This window comes from Rhinoraja longicauda, chromosome 10, assembly GCF_053455715.1.
Source record: "Rhinoraja longicauda isolate Sanriku21f chromosome 10, sRhiLon1.1, whole genome shotgun sequence".
NCBI classification, from domain to species: domain Eukaryota; kingdom Metazoa; phylum Chordata; class Chondrichthyes; order Rajiformes; family Arhynchobatidae; genus Rhinoraja; species Rhinoraja longicauda.
Window position 1 is genome coordinate 5,544,251 of NC_135962.1, and position 15,746 is coordinate 5,559,996.

The window sequence follows — 15,746 nt, forward strand, 5'->3', positions numbered from 1 at the left end:
GAACAGCTGCGACTCGCCTTCGGAGGCTTCGGCGCGGGCCGCGTGGACGTCTGAAGCTCGCAGCCCCCTGTGTGGGGGCCGACATCGGGTGCTCCGGCAACGGCAGCGTGTTTGCCCACCCCGGATCGCGGGGCTTGGGTCGGCCCACCGCGGACCTTTCACCATCCGGCGCGGCTTGGAATAGGCCGCGGGATTTTCTCCGCCCGGTGGGGGCTTCAATGTCGGGAGCCACGCCCGCCCCCGACGTGCAGCGGCAGCGACTTCGCCCGCCCCGAGTCACGGGGCTTGGGTCGGCCCGCTGCGGACCTTTCACCGTCCGGCTCGGCCTGGAACGTGGCAACTATAACAGCCTGACCGTGGGAGAAGACGGCAGGGGAAGAGAAAATACATTCTGGCCTTCCATCACAGTGAGGAGGTGACTCACTGTGACGGATGTTTCTTTTTTTGTTTTGTGTTCGTTTGTGGTTGCAGGTGTAATTGCTTATTTTATTGCTCTTATTGTTGGACTGTGGATGACGAAATCTCGTCCAAAAGACTTGTTTTTTTTGGATGACAACAAAGGGAATTCTGATTCTAAAGGAATACTATTTCTTATACTGAGAGGACTAGAGTAAAATCTGTAAACTAAAGCTACAAAAATTTCTGGTTGTATCAGATCTGGACAATTCTGGTTGCCACACCTTGGAGAAAATACAGTGCGGCTCATCGAGAGTGATACCTCAATTCCAAAGGTTAATGCACAAGGGATGTTTACACAAAGTATGGTTGTATTTTGTAGATAATGGAGTTAAAGGTTTTCAAGATATTACAGAAACAATTGGGTACAGAAAAGCAGTTTAACGCTCTGATTACAGCGCCTGCAGTTTCTTCTGTTTCCAATGTTTCCCTCAATGAAGCAGGATCAAATTCTAGAAGCATGGCACAAAAACTCGAGGCACATCTTTTAGGAATGAAGTTAAGAAACACTACATGTTAAAGATGGAGTTTGGAACTCTTTTACAAACATTTTTAGACACAAGATTGTTTATTAAATTAACATCAGCAAATGAGATTTTTGTCAACCAAAAGGTATAAAAAGATAGGGGTAAAGGTAAACAGAGGTAGGTCACAGATCAGCCATGACCTCAACAAACAGTGAAACAAGTTATCAAGGCGAAATGGTCTACCCATTCCCTCCACCAAATAAAAGCCTGCAGACTCAAATGAATAGCCCACTCATAAGCCAGCAGAACCTGTAAAACATTATCTCCAAATCAACGCAATCTTTCACAAAATAAAAGAAAAACTAGGACAACAAAATGTTGAGAAAAGCAACTACCACCATTTATGGCCTAGTGCCAAATTATCTATTTGCTGCTGGGCAGATGTCCATATTGCTCCAATAGGTAACAAGCATCCCAGTCTACAGATAAACAGGCAGGACTCCACTTCTACCCATGGCCCCTGCTAGAGAAGAGAACTGCTCTGGACATTAGGCAAGGGTCATGATGGATTTAGTGAATAAGCTCCTCACATTCTCCCATTAGAGGACTGTTGGCCCCTATACAATCACACAAAATGAAGTCAAAGGAACCGCGATAAAACACTTACAATTGTATTTAATTAAAGATTTATTTCATATGGATTTAGACAACCCAAGTTATTTCAATTGATAAAAATATAGTATAATTTATTAAATGGCAACACCACGGTTTCTTTTTCATAGTGTAGTATGTTGGAATAGTGCTTTTCCCAAATAGATTATACTACTACCTAAATGCTAAATCCATTAGCCTCCATTTGTTGTAACGACACAACTCATTTTTACAAGCTGAATTCTTCACTAATTTCAGATTTCACTAATACAGATTTCCAAAGTGCAGTCCATTCCTAAACTCATGCACTCAGAAAGTCCATCCTTTTTTTGTTTTTAAATATATTTGCTTCGATGCAAACAGTGCTCATAATCCACCATGCAGTTTCTCCAAATTCAGCAAGAGTGTCTGGGATTGCATTGAAAACAAATGGTAAATCTTTGGGGAGCAGAAGGAGACAAAATACAGGGAAGGAAGTTTTTTTCATATAATTCTTAATGTTTAGTTATAGACTGCCATTGGCAGGGGTCCCATAACTGGTTACCTGTTTGCCCTCTGTTGGGCAACGGTTCATGGTGTACAGCATGGAGACCTGAAAAGGGGGAGGGAGACAACAACAGTAGTAAATACAACATCTTACAAAAACACGGGATTAAGAATTTGTCACACATGGAAGACAGTTTCAAAAATTACACTTCCATTCTACATTTATGTCAGCCTGTCATGGTTCTGATATTCATGCACTTACGAATGAACGAACATGCCAAGCACAAGTCCCAGATCACACACACTGAATTTGGAACTATTTCATGATGGTTATTGGCAAAACAGTGGCTATTGTAAAGTAAACATACTTAACCGAGAACATATTTACAACTGTTTTGTGTAGGGCTTGGTGGGCCACTTCAATATCATACCCCATAAAATTATTTTTTTTGGTAGACCATCTTTCCAAAAATTTGGATTTTACTAGAAATTGTTTTTTAATAAATAGGAGTTGGCCTATTTCACAGTAGTCATGGCTGAACTTCAAAATAATTAAACATCCTCACCCTATCCTTCAATTTCCCCAGTGCCTTGAAATTTATGATTCTCTGCACTGAATACTCATCAAATGCACATCTATGCATGCCTCTGGAGCAGAATAGACCAAATATTCACATAACTTTCCCTCCTAAGTGGCTGAGTTCTTCCAAAGACTGCCCAGACAAGACCTTCAATTATTTTATTACTTAGTGTTCCCCTCTCTTTCTTCTAAAGTTCAGATTATATCCAAGTATTTGTTTCTACCTAGAAGATGCAGGTCCCTTCAGAAGGGTGACTCAACACATGGGAACACTCATCAGCATTTCCTAATACCTGTTATAACTGCATGGAAGCATTTCATGCTCAAGCTGTGGCACATAGCTCACCAACACATGAATAATGGCGACTGTGGTAGCAAGGAGCAACAATCCAACAAGGATTCAATGCTTTCAGAAGAGGCACAAAAATGGTTGCAAAGAGAAAACAATTGTTACCAGCATTCAAAAATAAGAGGCAATGTTATCCTTAGACCATGATTAATTTTATATGCCTGGATCACAAATTTACCACAAAATAAACAGTTGCCGAAAATCTGACATTTGTTTCCCCCTTAATTTTTGAGTAACAGTGTTATTTGAAATGAAAACCCAAATGTGTCAGGCAAAACAAAGAACACTTCCTAAAAACACTATTCCATTGTGCTATCAAACTTCAACAAGAATCTTTTTAGGTTCTAGTCCACCACCATTCATCAACATCAAATATCTATAAATGCGATCTCTTCCTACAAACTAAACCGTGAAAGAAGCTATGAATTCACAGCCAGCTCGTTTTTCATCGACAAATCTATTACAAGTGATCTGTGCTGGCCATTATATAGCAAAGCCTGTCAATGTTTTACTTAAAATAAAATTGTCTTGCGTTGATGGGTTTCAAAGGCGTGTTAGGGTTCACCTCCACTGACCTGCTCCACCCAGCTGCACAACTGCAAGCAACCATAACATGAATGGCAGGCTCTAATATCAAGGGTGTTACTCAAAAACAAATCTTAAATCACTCAAGAGATCGTGAACCTCTTGCTGTGTTAACAAGGTTAGGAAGAAACGGAGTCCATTAGAAATTAATCTGATAAGGTTTATAGTGGACCCAGAAATGTAGTTGTTTTGTGTGGATCGATCAGCATTTGGCTTACGAGTTTACTAAGTTCAGGACAAGCATACCTAAGCACTGATGTGACAAACTTCATAAGAGATTCTTACTGGGGCCTTGCTGACTGTAATCTATTCAGCTTAAATGTCATACCCAGATAAAATTAAAATTTTCATGGAATTCAGCAGGATACTAGCTACTTGCAATTCCTCGGCACCTTTGCTGGGGAATCCAGCAGCTGAAGTTGCCCCAGGTTAGACCTGGCTCAGTCATGCCAGCTCCATTAATGGAAAGGACCAACCGTGAGCGAGAAAAATGAGTTTCGGCCAAATTATAATTTGAATGACTTGAGTTTGCATGCATATTTTGACACGATTTCTAAAGTAGTTTGTTTGAAATTTAAAAATAGTTTTCATTGACTGCTTTTAAACTTTTAATGATTTTTGATACTTTACGGAAGTCAAAAGATAAGTATTTAAAACCATGGACACCTTTAATGGCCGGCTAAGCCAGGAATGCTGCTTAGCTGAATGACAAAGCTTTTGAGGACAGTCTATTTTGATACCACTATGTAATTGGTTTTACATCCGGAAAGCATTACATTTCGGTTGTAGGGCCTCACCGATGTGACTTAATCCAAGAAGGTGCGGCCTGAACTGATCCCAACAAAAAGGTAGGTGCAGATTAAGCAAATGGAGGAGCTACAGGTGATGGACAATCAAAGCTGATGGAAAATTTAGGACTATCAGGTGTTTCGAAATCTTAATTCGTAAGGTGAAAGTTCTAAAGAAACTCAGCAATTAACTAACCGATGGTCGTTGTAGTCTCAAAGGGTCGAATGATGTTCCTGTTATCCCTCATTACGCACCCTAATATCTCAGGGCTAGTAAACAGAGAAGAAATCTCTTCTTTGCAAACTAGAAAGACAACTTAGTTACAAATTTAAAACAGATGTAATGGTCAGGGAAAGCACTTTGCAGTATAGTCTTGGTGGGGGGTATGAACACCCTGAAGTTAGCACCATTTCATAATTACAAGGATTGATGCATTCATGCAGCAGGATCATAGAGAGCTGGGGAGAGTTTAAACTGGAGTACCCCACAAGGATATAATTTCCATTTACTTCTGGTGTCTCACGCTTGTGAAATATAGATGAAAGAATAGTGCTGATTTACTGAATGACTGCCAGGGGAAGCAGATTGGCGACATTTGATTAACTGGGCATTGGCATTGGTCACAGTGGAGGTGAAACCTCAAAGTACAAATCTCACCAAAGCCAACAGCAACACCCTGACAAGGACATTTTCTGGTGAAGATTTCATCTATGTTGGAAGGAGAATAGGAAATGCAGTAATTTCTGCACGGGAGAGGGGCTTGCGAAGTAGACGAGGAATCAGTTAGCAAGGTTGGGAAACAAGAGGAAACAAGGATTGTTTCATTTGGATTAATTAATAGTCCACATTTTAATTCGAAGGGTCAAGGGTAAAAAATAAGTGAACCAAAGATACAGGTAGGCATGACTAATGGCAGGAACCCTACCTTCAGACAAGAGGCAGGATGGAAAAGAAAGGAGAGAAAATAGAAGAGATACAGGCAGTCCTTAGGTTATGACAAGGTTCCGTTTCTGAGAACGCTTCTGCGGACATTTTTATTGGGACAGTAACAGTGTAGAAAGTAGAGAATAGATAAAAGGTCAATTGAAAAGGCTAGCAATAGAGGAGCATTTTGTATTGCCTTCATAATTCAATTATATTTAGGATCACTGAAGAAAATATAAACCCAGAGTCAGTACTGGAAGAAAAGGTGTTCTTCCAGAGTAAGATATGATTCCACTAAGTTAACTGGAAACTACTACCAGGCAGGAAGCATCAAATCAATGTAAACAAATTTGAGGAGATTAATGACGCCAGAGAGTGTATATACCTCAGATAAAGGGGTCGCCACCACCTTGTGAGGCAAAGGCACCTGAAGAAAAAGTAACTTCCAAACTGAACTCTTCCCTCAACAAATGGGTGGGGAAGTATTAAAGGTATGAAATTAATAAGGAATTCTGGAACGTGAGGAGATGGCATAAAAATAGTTGATAAAATTAAGGAAAACAAGTTAATTTCCAATTGGACAATGGGAAATAGGCCACAATGATTCTAGACTGGAAAGTTGAGTATGGTTCTAAACAAGTCGTTTGCAAATATTTTCAACAAGAATTCGAATGCACACGAGTGGGCATGAAGAACATGAAAGAAATCTAACATCTTTAAATTGCCACAACCTGAAAAACTATATCCTAGCCTCTTATCCAAGGGAGTAATTTATGGAGGCTCTTACCACCATCTTACAATTCCCTTCAGCAACAGGCTTGGTGCCAGAGTACGAAGACAGCTAACAAGGTCTCCTTCTTCAATAGATACAAAATGATAAACCAATTATAGCCCTGTCAACCCAACATTAAGCTGCAAGTTATTAGAAACATATTTGCGGTGCAATATACATCATTTAGAAAGACAATTGAGGACAATCGGAATTGAATTGGAAAGAATAAAACTTGCTTTGGTTTTTTTAATGATTTGAAGTAGAGTTATCGTGGCTGACCAATTGATGCAGTCTGCCTAGATTTTTTATCAAGGTGTGACAGGTGCCCTCTTGATAGACTGATCAGAAAAGCACATGGCAACCAAGGGAAATTTAGGACCATGATTAATATTTTATCAGTACTGGCAAGTTATTCTTGAAAGTGGCAGGACAAGAAGATATGGTTATGATACATATGGAAAACGTGCCTTCATTTCACAAGGCACAGATTACAAAGGCAGGAATATTATGTGCACGCAGTACAGCTATGATAATACATGTAGTCCTGGCCACTATACTATAAAGTAACTATAAAAGAACAAAAATATAACTTGTACAAATTCATGTCATCACATTACAAGAGGTGTAATAATATTAGAAAATATTTACAAGGATAATGCCAGACCTTGAGAATGATAACACTGGCACCAATTTTTTTTTCAGAATGGAGATGGCTTAGGAGCCATTTACATGAAGTACATACAATTCTATCAGGAACAAACATAGGATTTGCAGGAAAGCCTATTTCCCCATAGCGTAGGAGTGAATAACTAGAAGTTAGATATAGAAGTTAAGGAAAAAAAAATCTACCTGAAGTGATGGGTGCCTGTAACTTGCTGCCTAAAAGGGAGTGGAGACAGAAACCCTCATTACTACTTTTTAACCAGTCTAGATAAAATATTTATGAACAATGATTCACTGAGCAAAGGACCACAATGTGATAGATTCGCCCAAACAGCTTTTTTGTTGGACAATTCCTGGCAATAGAAATGTCTATTGTTCAATAACAACATCAAGCACACAAGCTCAAAATGAGCAATTGCAGATGTTAATTAAACTGACGCGATAAAAGGTTGTCACTAAGTTCATTAGCAGTTGTACATTGTTTGGTATGGTGAGGCATGAAATGACAGTGACCAACAGGCTCCCTGTACCCTTCCCAGTTGTACACCACCTCCAATAAGCAATTTAAAGCACTGTACCACTGTCCACATATACAGGCAGGATAAGTGAACCAATGTTGGAGTCTTTTCTCAGGCCAACATTCCCAGGACTGAATCTCTATTGTACTCAGCTGGCTCATGTGAGCGAGCCATGTCACTAGCATCCTCAACACAAGCACGTACTCAAAGCTTTGGCTTAGTGAAATAGTCAAGTCAGAGGATACAATTCAAGGATATTCTCAAAGCCTCACTGATGAAGCATAACATTCCCACTAAATTGTGGGAATTGCTGGCCCAAAATGAATGAGCAACACCGAAACCTCTTGCCCCAACTGTGCTACTACAGACTGCGGTTCCCACAATGGCCTCTTCAGCCACCTCAGAACCCACAAAACTACAGTGCTATCGACTGACGTCTATTACAAACCCACTGACTCCCACAACTATCCTGACTACACTTCTTCCCACCCTGCTTCGTGCAAAGACACTATCCCCTACTCCCAATTCCTCCGTCTACACGGCATCTGCACCCAAGATGAGGTGCCCATATAAGGACATCCAAGAAGTCCTCATTCTTTAGGGAACGGGAGTTCCCCTCTCCCATCATAGATGAGGCCCTCACTCGTGTCTCCTCGGTGCCCCGCAGCTCCACCCTTGCTCCCCCTCCCCCTAGTCGCAACAGAGACAGTCCCCCTAATCCTTACCTTTCACCCCATCAGCCATCGCATACAACACATAATCCTTTGAAATTTTCGCCACCTCCAACGGAATCCCAACACTAGTCACATCTTCCCATCTCCATCCCTTTCCACCTTCCGCTGAGACCGTACCCTCCGCAACTCCCTGGTTAACTCATCCCTTCCCGCCCAAACCACCCCCTCCCCACGTACCTTCCCTGCAACTGCAGAAGATGCGACACCTGTCCCTGCACCTCCTCCCTCGACTCTGTCCAGGGACCCCGACAGTCCTTTCATGTTAGGCAGAGGTTCACTTGCACCTCTTCCAACCTCATCTACTGTATCTGTTGTTCAAGATGTGAATTTTTATACGTCGGCAAGACCAAACGTAGACTGGGCAATCGTTTCGCTGAACACCTTCGCTCAGCCCGCCTCAACCTACCCGGTTGCTAAACGCTTTAATTCTCCTTCCCATTCCCACACAGACCTTTCTGTCCTTGGTCTCCTCCATTGTCAGAGTGAGGCTAAACGCAAATTGGAGGAACAGCATCTCATATTTCACTTGGGCAGCTTACAGCCCAGTGATATGAATTTTGATTTCTCTAACTTCAGGTAGCCCCGGCATTCTCTCTCTCTCTCTCTATCCCTCCCCACCCAAGTTTCTTGTTTTCACCCTACAAACAGCTAACAATAGCCTGCTTCGTTTATCATCGTTACTTTTTTGCATTCATTGTTCTTTATCTCTCCACATCACCGTCTATATCTCTCGTTTCCCTTATCCCTAACCAGTCTGAAGAAGGGTCTCGACCCGAAACGTCACCCATTCCTTCTCTCCAGAGATGCTGCCTGTCCCGCTGAGTCACTCCAGCATTTTATGTCTATCTTCGGTTTTAACCACCATCTGCAGTTCCTTCCTACAAACGTCACTGCAAGTCATCCTTCATCCAGGGGCACTGCCCAGGAATGTGGCAGTACTGCTAGCGGCTGGTACAAACATGCATTGAACCTTTAAAACATAGTTGAATTATATTAGATATTGGCCATACTTACAGTTGTGGCAGGAGTCATTAGTCCCATAGGAACAGGAATCATCGGTGCCCCTAGAAATAAACAATTTAAAACATGTTAAGTAGACTACTGCTCTAAACTCCAAACTCAATGCAGCCACTCATTTATACTGGTACTAGGCAAACAAGTGGCAATAATGTTTGGTATGACACCAGGATCTGTATCCTGGTGCCTTTAATGAAGTGCCTGCAGAAATAGTGATTTTTTTCCCAAAATCCATAGTCTCAAAAGCTCCCAATAAATTGGAAAACTGGAAATGGAATATCCCCATTCAGTTACCCGCCTTGTCATTGGGAAAATGGTGGAATCCATTACGTAGCATAACATTTAAAAAATCATAACACTATAAAGAGGAGCAAATTGTCCTAGAAATGAAACTCTGTGTGATCAGGGTGGACAAAGGCGAACTAGTAATCTGCATTTCCAAAAAAGCATTCAATATGCCACATAAAAGGTTACAGTCTAAGACAAGAGCTCATGACATTCATGGTAATGTGTCAGTCCCAAAAATAAGTGGGACAAATTGACAATATTCAGGTTGGCAGGCCTCAACAATTTACAAGCTGTGCTATTAACTCAGATGAGAGGACTGAGTGCACTGCAGCCAAACCTGCTGATGACATAGACAGGTCGGAAGCAAGTTGAGACAATCCAAACAGTGGATAAGTTAGTGTGGAAAAATTTGGCAGAAGGAATATAAAGTGGGGAAATGCAAGGTTATCCATTTTGGTGGAAAGAACAGAAAAGCAAAGTGCTATTTTTATGGAGACTGCAAAATGTAGGATGTCCTTGTGCATGCAACAAAGAATCAGGCTCAGCAAATGGAACGGTGGTCTTCAATGCAAAAGGGGTGGAGCAGAAACACAGCCAGGTGAAGTCCTGCTGCAACTGCACAGTGTGTTGTTGAGACCACCCCCTGGATTCCTGCATAGCGCTGGGCTGCTTGTTTAAGGAACATAAGCGGGAGCAGTTCGGAGGTTCCCAAAGTAGGTTCAAAGGAGGAAAGGATGCATTATGAAGAAAGGCTGAACAGGCTGAATGCTTTTCTTTAAAATGTTTTCATTCATGGAACTGCCAGAACTTATTGCCCGTTCCCAATTGCCTCTCAGCTGAGAAACAATCAGGAGTCAACCACATTGGTAGGTGTAGAATTGCATTTAGGCCAGACTGGATAAAATTGTCAGATTTTGTTCCCTGATGGAGATTTCTAATGGCAATCTGGTAATATGATCAATTTGCTTTGTTTTGTTTTCAAATTCCAAATTTATATAATTAAACAAATTTAACTCCTGTGTACAATGGTAGAATTCTAATCCATGTCTCAGGATCAATGGTTCAGAATCATGACTGTTTGCCCAGTAACTTAACAATTACGTTGCTGTAGCTCCTACGCTTGAAGTTTAGAAGAATGAAGTGATTGTATTGAAACTTACGATTCTGTAGGGGTTTGACACAGTAGATGTTGAGTGGATGTTTATCGTGGGGGAAACGCGAACCTGGGGGGCACAGTTTCAGAATACAAGGTCACTCATTTAAGATGAATATCAGGAGAAATTTCTCTCAGGGAATCTATAATCTCAGGAGGCTGGCTTGATTAATTTATTCAAGAACAAGATAGATAGATCTTTCAAACTTTGTGTCCAGGGATTAAGCAAGAAAACAATACCAATCTAAAATCTGATCAGCCACAATCTTACTGTCCATCAGAGCAGGTTTAAGGAACCGCATAGCATTTAAGTTCTTATTATATTCACGACCAGCACTCCAGGATGTAACGAATGTGGACAAATGCCTGATTAACCAACTGTATTATGCCCCAATACACCATATTGCTTATTTAGTGGACAAGACCATTAAAAAGTTATCGGGAGTAGCAACTCACAGTTACTTCCATCTGAAAACTAAAATTCTGCATTATTTCTTATAATACCCTTCTATCTTGGATGTTGAACTAGCTTACATTAAATGTTATTTTCCTTAAATATTCCTTGCAGTATCAATTCAAGCCACCTCCCAATTTTGGCCCCTCCCATACAAAATCAATGCAGAAACCCTTGCTCTTCCTCCTCTATCCAATCCTTTCACAACATTAATAACATATTGGAAGTGACCAATCTATGGGCGTTAAGCTAACACTAATAAGCTTCCTATACAGCTTACATAATGATCAAATATACATACCAGGTGGCACGGAAGGTGGAAAGTTTGCAAACTGTGGCGGGGGGATACCTGGTGGCAAGGGAGGTATCCCCAAAGGAGGACGATTCATATGTGGTGGAAATGACATATTTTCAGCAGCAACCTGCAAGAGACGACGCTGATTCAAGTCAAAACTTTCAAACTTTGGTATAATGTTATGAGGACAGTGTAAATTTATCAGTTACGAAACAATTCTTTTTTTAAAAACAATGACATTCAATTGCCTTGGAACTAGCTTAAGCATATTAGGCTTGAGTGTTGGTCACTGACGAGTTGTTAACATTTTCACCTTGAGTCTGAAGAACGGTCCTGACCCGAGATGGCGTCTGTCCATTTCCGTCCACGGACGCAGCCTGACCCGCTGAGTTCCTCCAGCAGTTTGGTTTTTTTACTCAAGATTCCAGCATCTGCAGTCTCTTGTGCCTCCAGGATACAGGAAGTCCTTGTTTTTACACATTAACACAAAAATCTATACTGCTCCTACAGCTCCTCGGTGCCAAATTTTGTTTTGCACTTCTGTGATGTACCTTGGAACTTCATACCAAGGTAAAATAAAGGTGTTAATGTTAAACCGCACATTCTCTTCACAGATCTGGTCTTCATATCACAAGGTGGGTATGAAAGATCTGGACAAACACTTAATGAATCAGAGAGGTTAGTATCATTAGGAAAGACTGAATAAGCGGGATCTGGATAAGGACGAGATGACCTGGTGCACTATGAAGATGTAGTAACTCACTAACAAATTCAGGTAATCTCCCAAGAACAAATTCCGAATTCTATTGAATTTAGGAGACATTTACAACTAAAACTGCAGGCATACAGAATAGTCGTCAACTAGTACAGTTGCAATTGAGGGGAAGCCAGGAATAGGAGGAATACAACAAAAGATCCTGCAGTTCTAGTTTAAGTGGCTCCTAAATTCAATGGTGATTATCACATGTACCCAGGTAGAGTGAAATTTCTTTTTTGCATAAAATAATCTTACTAAGCATCGTCACAAGCATACTGAACTTAGTACAAGACTGCAAGAATAGTACATAACACTGAGACAGTACACAGGAGCTGCCACGTTTCTGCCGCCATTTTGTGTGATTCAAGTCCAGTGTTATTAAGAACACAGGGTCTTAACTTTGCCATAAATGCCCGTTTTCCTGACTGTGGCACTGAGTCAGAGTTCTCCCCATAACTAGAGCACTTCAATCCAGGCAACACCCTGGTAAATCTCCTCTGCACTCTCTCCAGCCTAGTCACATCCTTCTTATCATGTGGTGACTAGACCTGGACACAATACTCCAGGTGCAGTCTATCCAGTGTTTTGTAATGCTGCAACATGAAGTCCTGACTCTGATATTCTGTACACAAAAAAAGACCTTGGGGGTTGTAGTGTGCAGATAAGCCAAAGTGGATATGATTGGGAAGTGAAACAGTTACACCAGAGCCACCTGGACTTGATCACAAATGTTATGTAATTCTACATGAATTGAATTTAGCTTATCCAGAAAACAAGCCCAAGAGCAACAGGCAAACAAACTTGGAGGGCATTGTAACGCACACTTTCCCAGTATCCTAGGATCAATACAGCAACATAACAAATTATTAATAAAAGATGTATTCAATATCATTGATTTAATTCATATTCCTTATTTCCACATAATATACACCTCAGAATATTTTATTAACCCTTTAAAGGACACAAAGATATGACTTGCATTTATAAAATAGCTTCAATGTACAAAGATAGCAACCATGAATCAGACAAAAAACCAACACCAAGATCATATTAGGACAGTTCATGAAAATCAGAGACAGGCATTAAGGATTATTCTAAAAAAGCACATGTTAAGAAAGTCTGGGTTTTCTTTCACACAAGTCAAAGTTAACATGCAGGTTCAGCAAGCAATTAGGAGGCAAAGGCATGTTGCTTTTAATTGCAAAAGCATTGGAGTACAAGAGTAAAGCATCTTGTTTCAGTTATAGAGTCCTGTTGTGATCACACATGATCCCACTAGCTCAAGGCAGCAGTGAGACCAGCAATACCGCAGAACTGTAAAGAGCAGTTCAGAATGTATTCTTTGGAGCTTGCCTGAATTTATTAGTGAGTTAATATATTTTCATAGTGCATCAGATCACCCTCTCATCTTCATCCAGAGACCTGCCTGTTCAGTATTTCTCAGTGATCCTAACTTCTCAGATCTGCATCACTCTGAGACCAAAGTGGGGGCTTTGGTGCCTGTCAGGCTTCCACGAGTAATGAGCGGGTAAGACTTTGTTCAGGAAGAAACTGCAGATGATGGTATAAAATGCTGGAGTAACTCAGCAGGACAGGCAGCATCTCTGGAGAGAAGGAATGGGTGACATTTTGGGTCGAGACCCTTCTTCAGACAGAAATGTCACCCATTCCTTCTGTCCAGAGATGTTGCCTGTCCCGCTGAGTTACTCCAGCATTTTGTGTCTCACTTCGGGGTAAGACTTTGTTGTTTGTTTCTCTCTTAGAGGGGACTGGTGAAAACGGATATGGTTGTGGTTTGGTCCTCCCGCCAGATATGGGACATCAGGGAAATTTCCAGTGTCCCTCATGACTATGTCTGTGGGAAGTGTGTGCAGCTCCTGTCAGACTAGAAACCATCTCAGTACTATGTAGAGAATACATCGTGGAGGGATCTCCAACAGGCAATTTGGGGTAGAATTTAGGAATAAGAGAGGGTTATTGCTTTGCTCAGATTGCACTACAAGCATCCCAATGACCAGCACCACTTAGAGGAACAAATATGTCAGCACATTGAGGGAGGAAATTGGAAGAGGAGGACAGGACAAATAGTGGCAGGTAATAGATGAACAGAGGCGAGGGAGGTTCTGATAGCAAGATAATTGGGCAAAGGCCAGAGATTTAAAAAAAAAACTGCTGTGAGACAAAAGGATTGAAGAATTGTAAACTATGAAGCCTGGGGAAGGAATATAGTTGCAGGGGGACAAGAGGTATAGGTACGAGTCCAGGTGGGGCACAGGGAAGTGGGTTGTTAGACATTACCTAAAATTGGAGAATTCAATGCTCATACCATTGGATTGTAAGCTACCCAAGTGGAATAGGAGGTGTTATTCCTCCAGTTTGCGTGCGGCCTCACTCTGGCAATGGAGGCGGCCCAGGACAGAAGCATCCGTATGGAAATGGGTCGGGGCGTTAAAATTGGTAACAACCGGGAGATCCAGCAGGCCTTGGTGGACTGAGCACAAATGTTCAGCGAAACTATCGATACCTTCCACTTGTATCCGTTCTTAGAGTGATACAGCGTGGAAACAGGCCCTTCGGCCCAACTTCCCCACACCGGCCAATATGTCCCAGCTACACTAGTCCCACCTGCCCAAGTTTGGGCCGTATCGCCCCAAACCTGTCCTCTCCATGTACTATCCATGTATATGCCATCTTGACTGATCATAGGTCAGGGTAACCCACTTTCCAATTTCCAGTCCATTGCCCTGCAGGCAATGGTTCATCTGGATAACTTTCTAGGTTTCTGCTTTTACCACCCTTGCCAGCAGCAAGCTCCAGACTCCCACCAAAGGAACTGAGCTCAACAGAATTAAGTCAGGCAAAAAATAACTGGCAATGTTATCTTCAGTTTGCATTCAAAAGTCTGCTAAGTGAGCTTCTGATAAAATAAAAGGAGGAAATTTCTCCTCAGTGTAAAGAGAAAATAGCTTTTAACATCACTTTGCACAATGAACAGAGGATTGTGAATTGCTGCTGCAGATGCCATTCAAGAATGCCAATCAAAGGTAAGACAGCAGAAAAATGCAAGGAAGCCATTGAAGCCTTTAGACCATGACTGGTTGCATGACTTGCAAGCAAGATTTTCATTGTACCTAAACCTCACTGTACTTGTTCATATGAAAATAACTTTACTTGATCCGTACCACTACATACACCTATTTTACGTCATGTTTGAATTTGAACTTTTTATTGTTCCAATGAAAGGTCATTGACCTAAAACATCAACTCTAATTTTCTCTCTGCACGGCTTCTGCCCTTTTGACTATTTGCAGTATATTATCTTTGCGATGATTCATCATTATTATTCGCATTAATCGCCTTGCCAAACAAAAGTCTGTATCCTATTCAGTTTTGAAAGCATAGATTGGTCTGCAAAAAATTGCAGAACAATCAGCTTAACGACTCACTTCCCAATTAAAGATTCAACTCATTTTCCCCCAAATTAACAAGTGTATGACTATTCTAGACCAATACTTTACATGTATTACAGAAATAGCAATTTACAGACACAATTATGAGCTGTGAAAAACTAATTAAATGTAAACAGCCAACACTATATGAATCCAGTAAGCCCCATGGTTTGTTTTTAACTTCCATTGTCGTTTGAGAGTTTTTCTGTATTATAAATATTAAAAAATACTCACCCACTAAATTACCTTAAAAGGAAATCAAAGCCTTCAGGTGCTGGCAATCTGAAACAAAAATAGAAAATTCTGGAAACACTTGATGTGTGCACGTGTGGAAAGAGAAACAGATTGAATGGATCAGG

General features: G+C 41.2%; 1 protein-coding gene across 9 annotated transcripts in view; it reads right to left on the reverse strand.

Annotated features, from left to right (window-relative positions):
• Positions 1 to 15,746, reverse strand: part of LOC144597162 (RNA-binding protein 25-like) — a 68,757-nt gene that overhangs the window by 39,974 nt on the left and 13,037 nt on the right. For 5 of the 9 annotated variants that reach the window (XM_078406122.1, XM_078406128.1, XM_078406123.1 and 2 more), the window contains exons 2-8: positions 15,622 to 15,669; positions 11,495 to 11,647; positions 11,188 to 11,308; positions 10,440 to 10,502; positions 8,989 to 9,038; positions 6,909 to 6,938; positions 2,119 to 2,166 (exon numbers count right to left, since the gene is read on the reverse strand). In XM_078406122.1, coding sequence (XP_078262248.1) covers positions 2,119 to 2,166; positions 6,909 to 6,938; positions 8,989 to 9,038; positions 10,440 to 10,502; positions 11,188 to 11,308; positions 11,495 to 11,539 — 357 coding nt within the window. In that variant the 5' untranslated portion in view covers positions 11,540 to 11,647; positions 15,622 to 15,669. The remainder of the gene's footprint in view (positions 1 to 2,118; positions 2,167 to 6,908; positions 6,939 to 8,988; positions 9,039 to 10,439; positions 10,503 to 11,187; positions 11,309 to 11,494; positions 11,648 to 15,621; positions 15,670 to 15,746) is intronic. The other 4 variants (XM_078406121.1, XM_078406126.1, XM_078406125.1 and 1 more) reach the window with 4 other exon arrangements.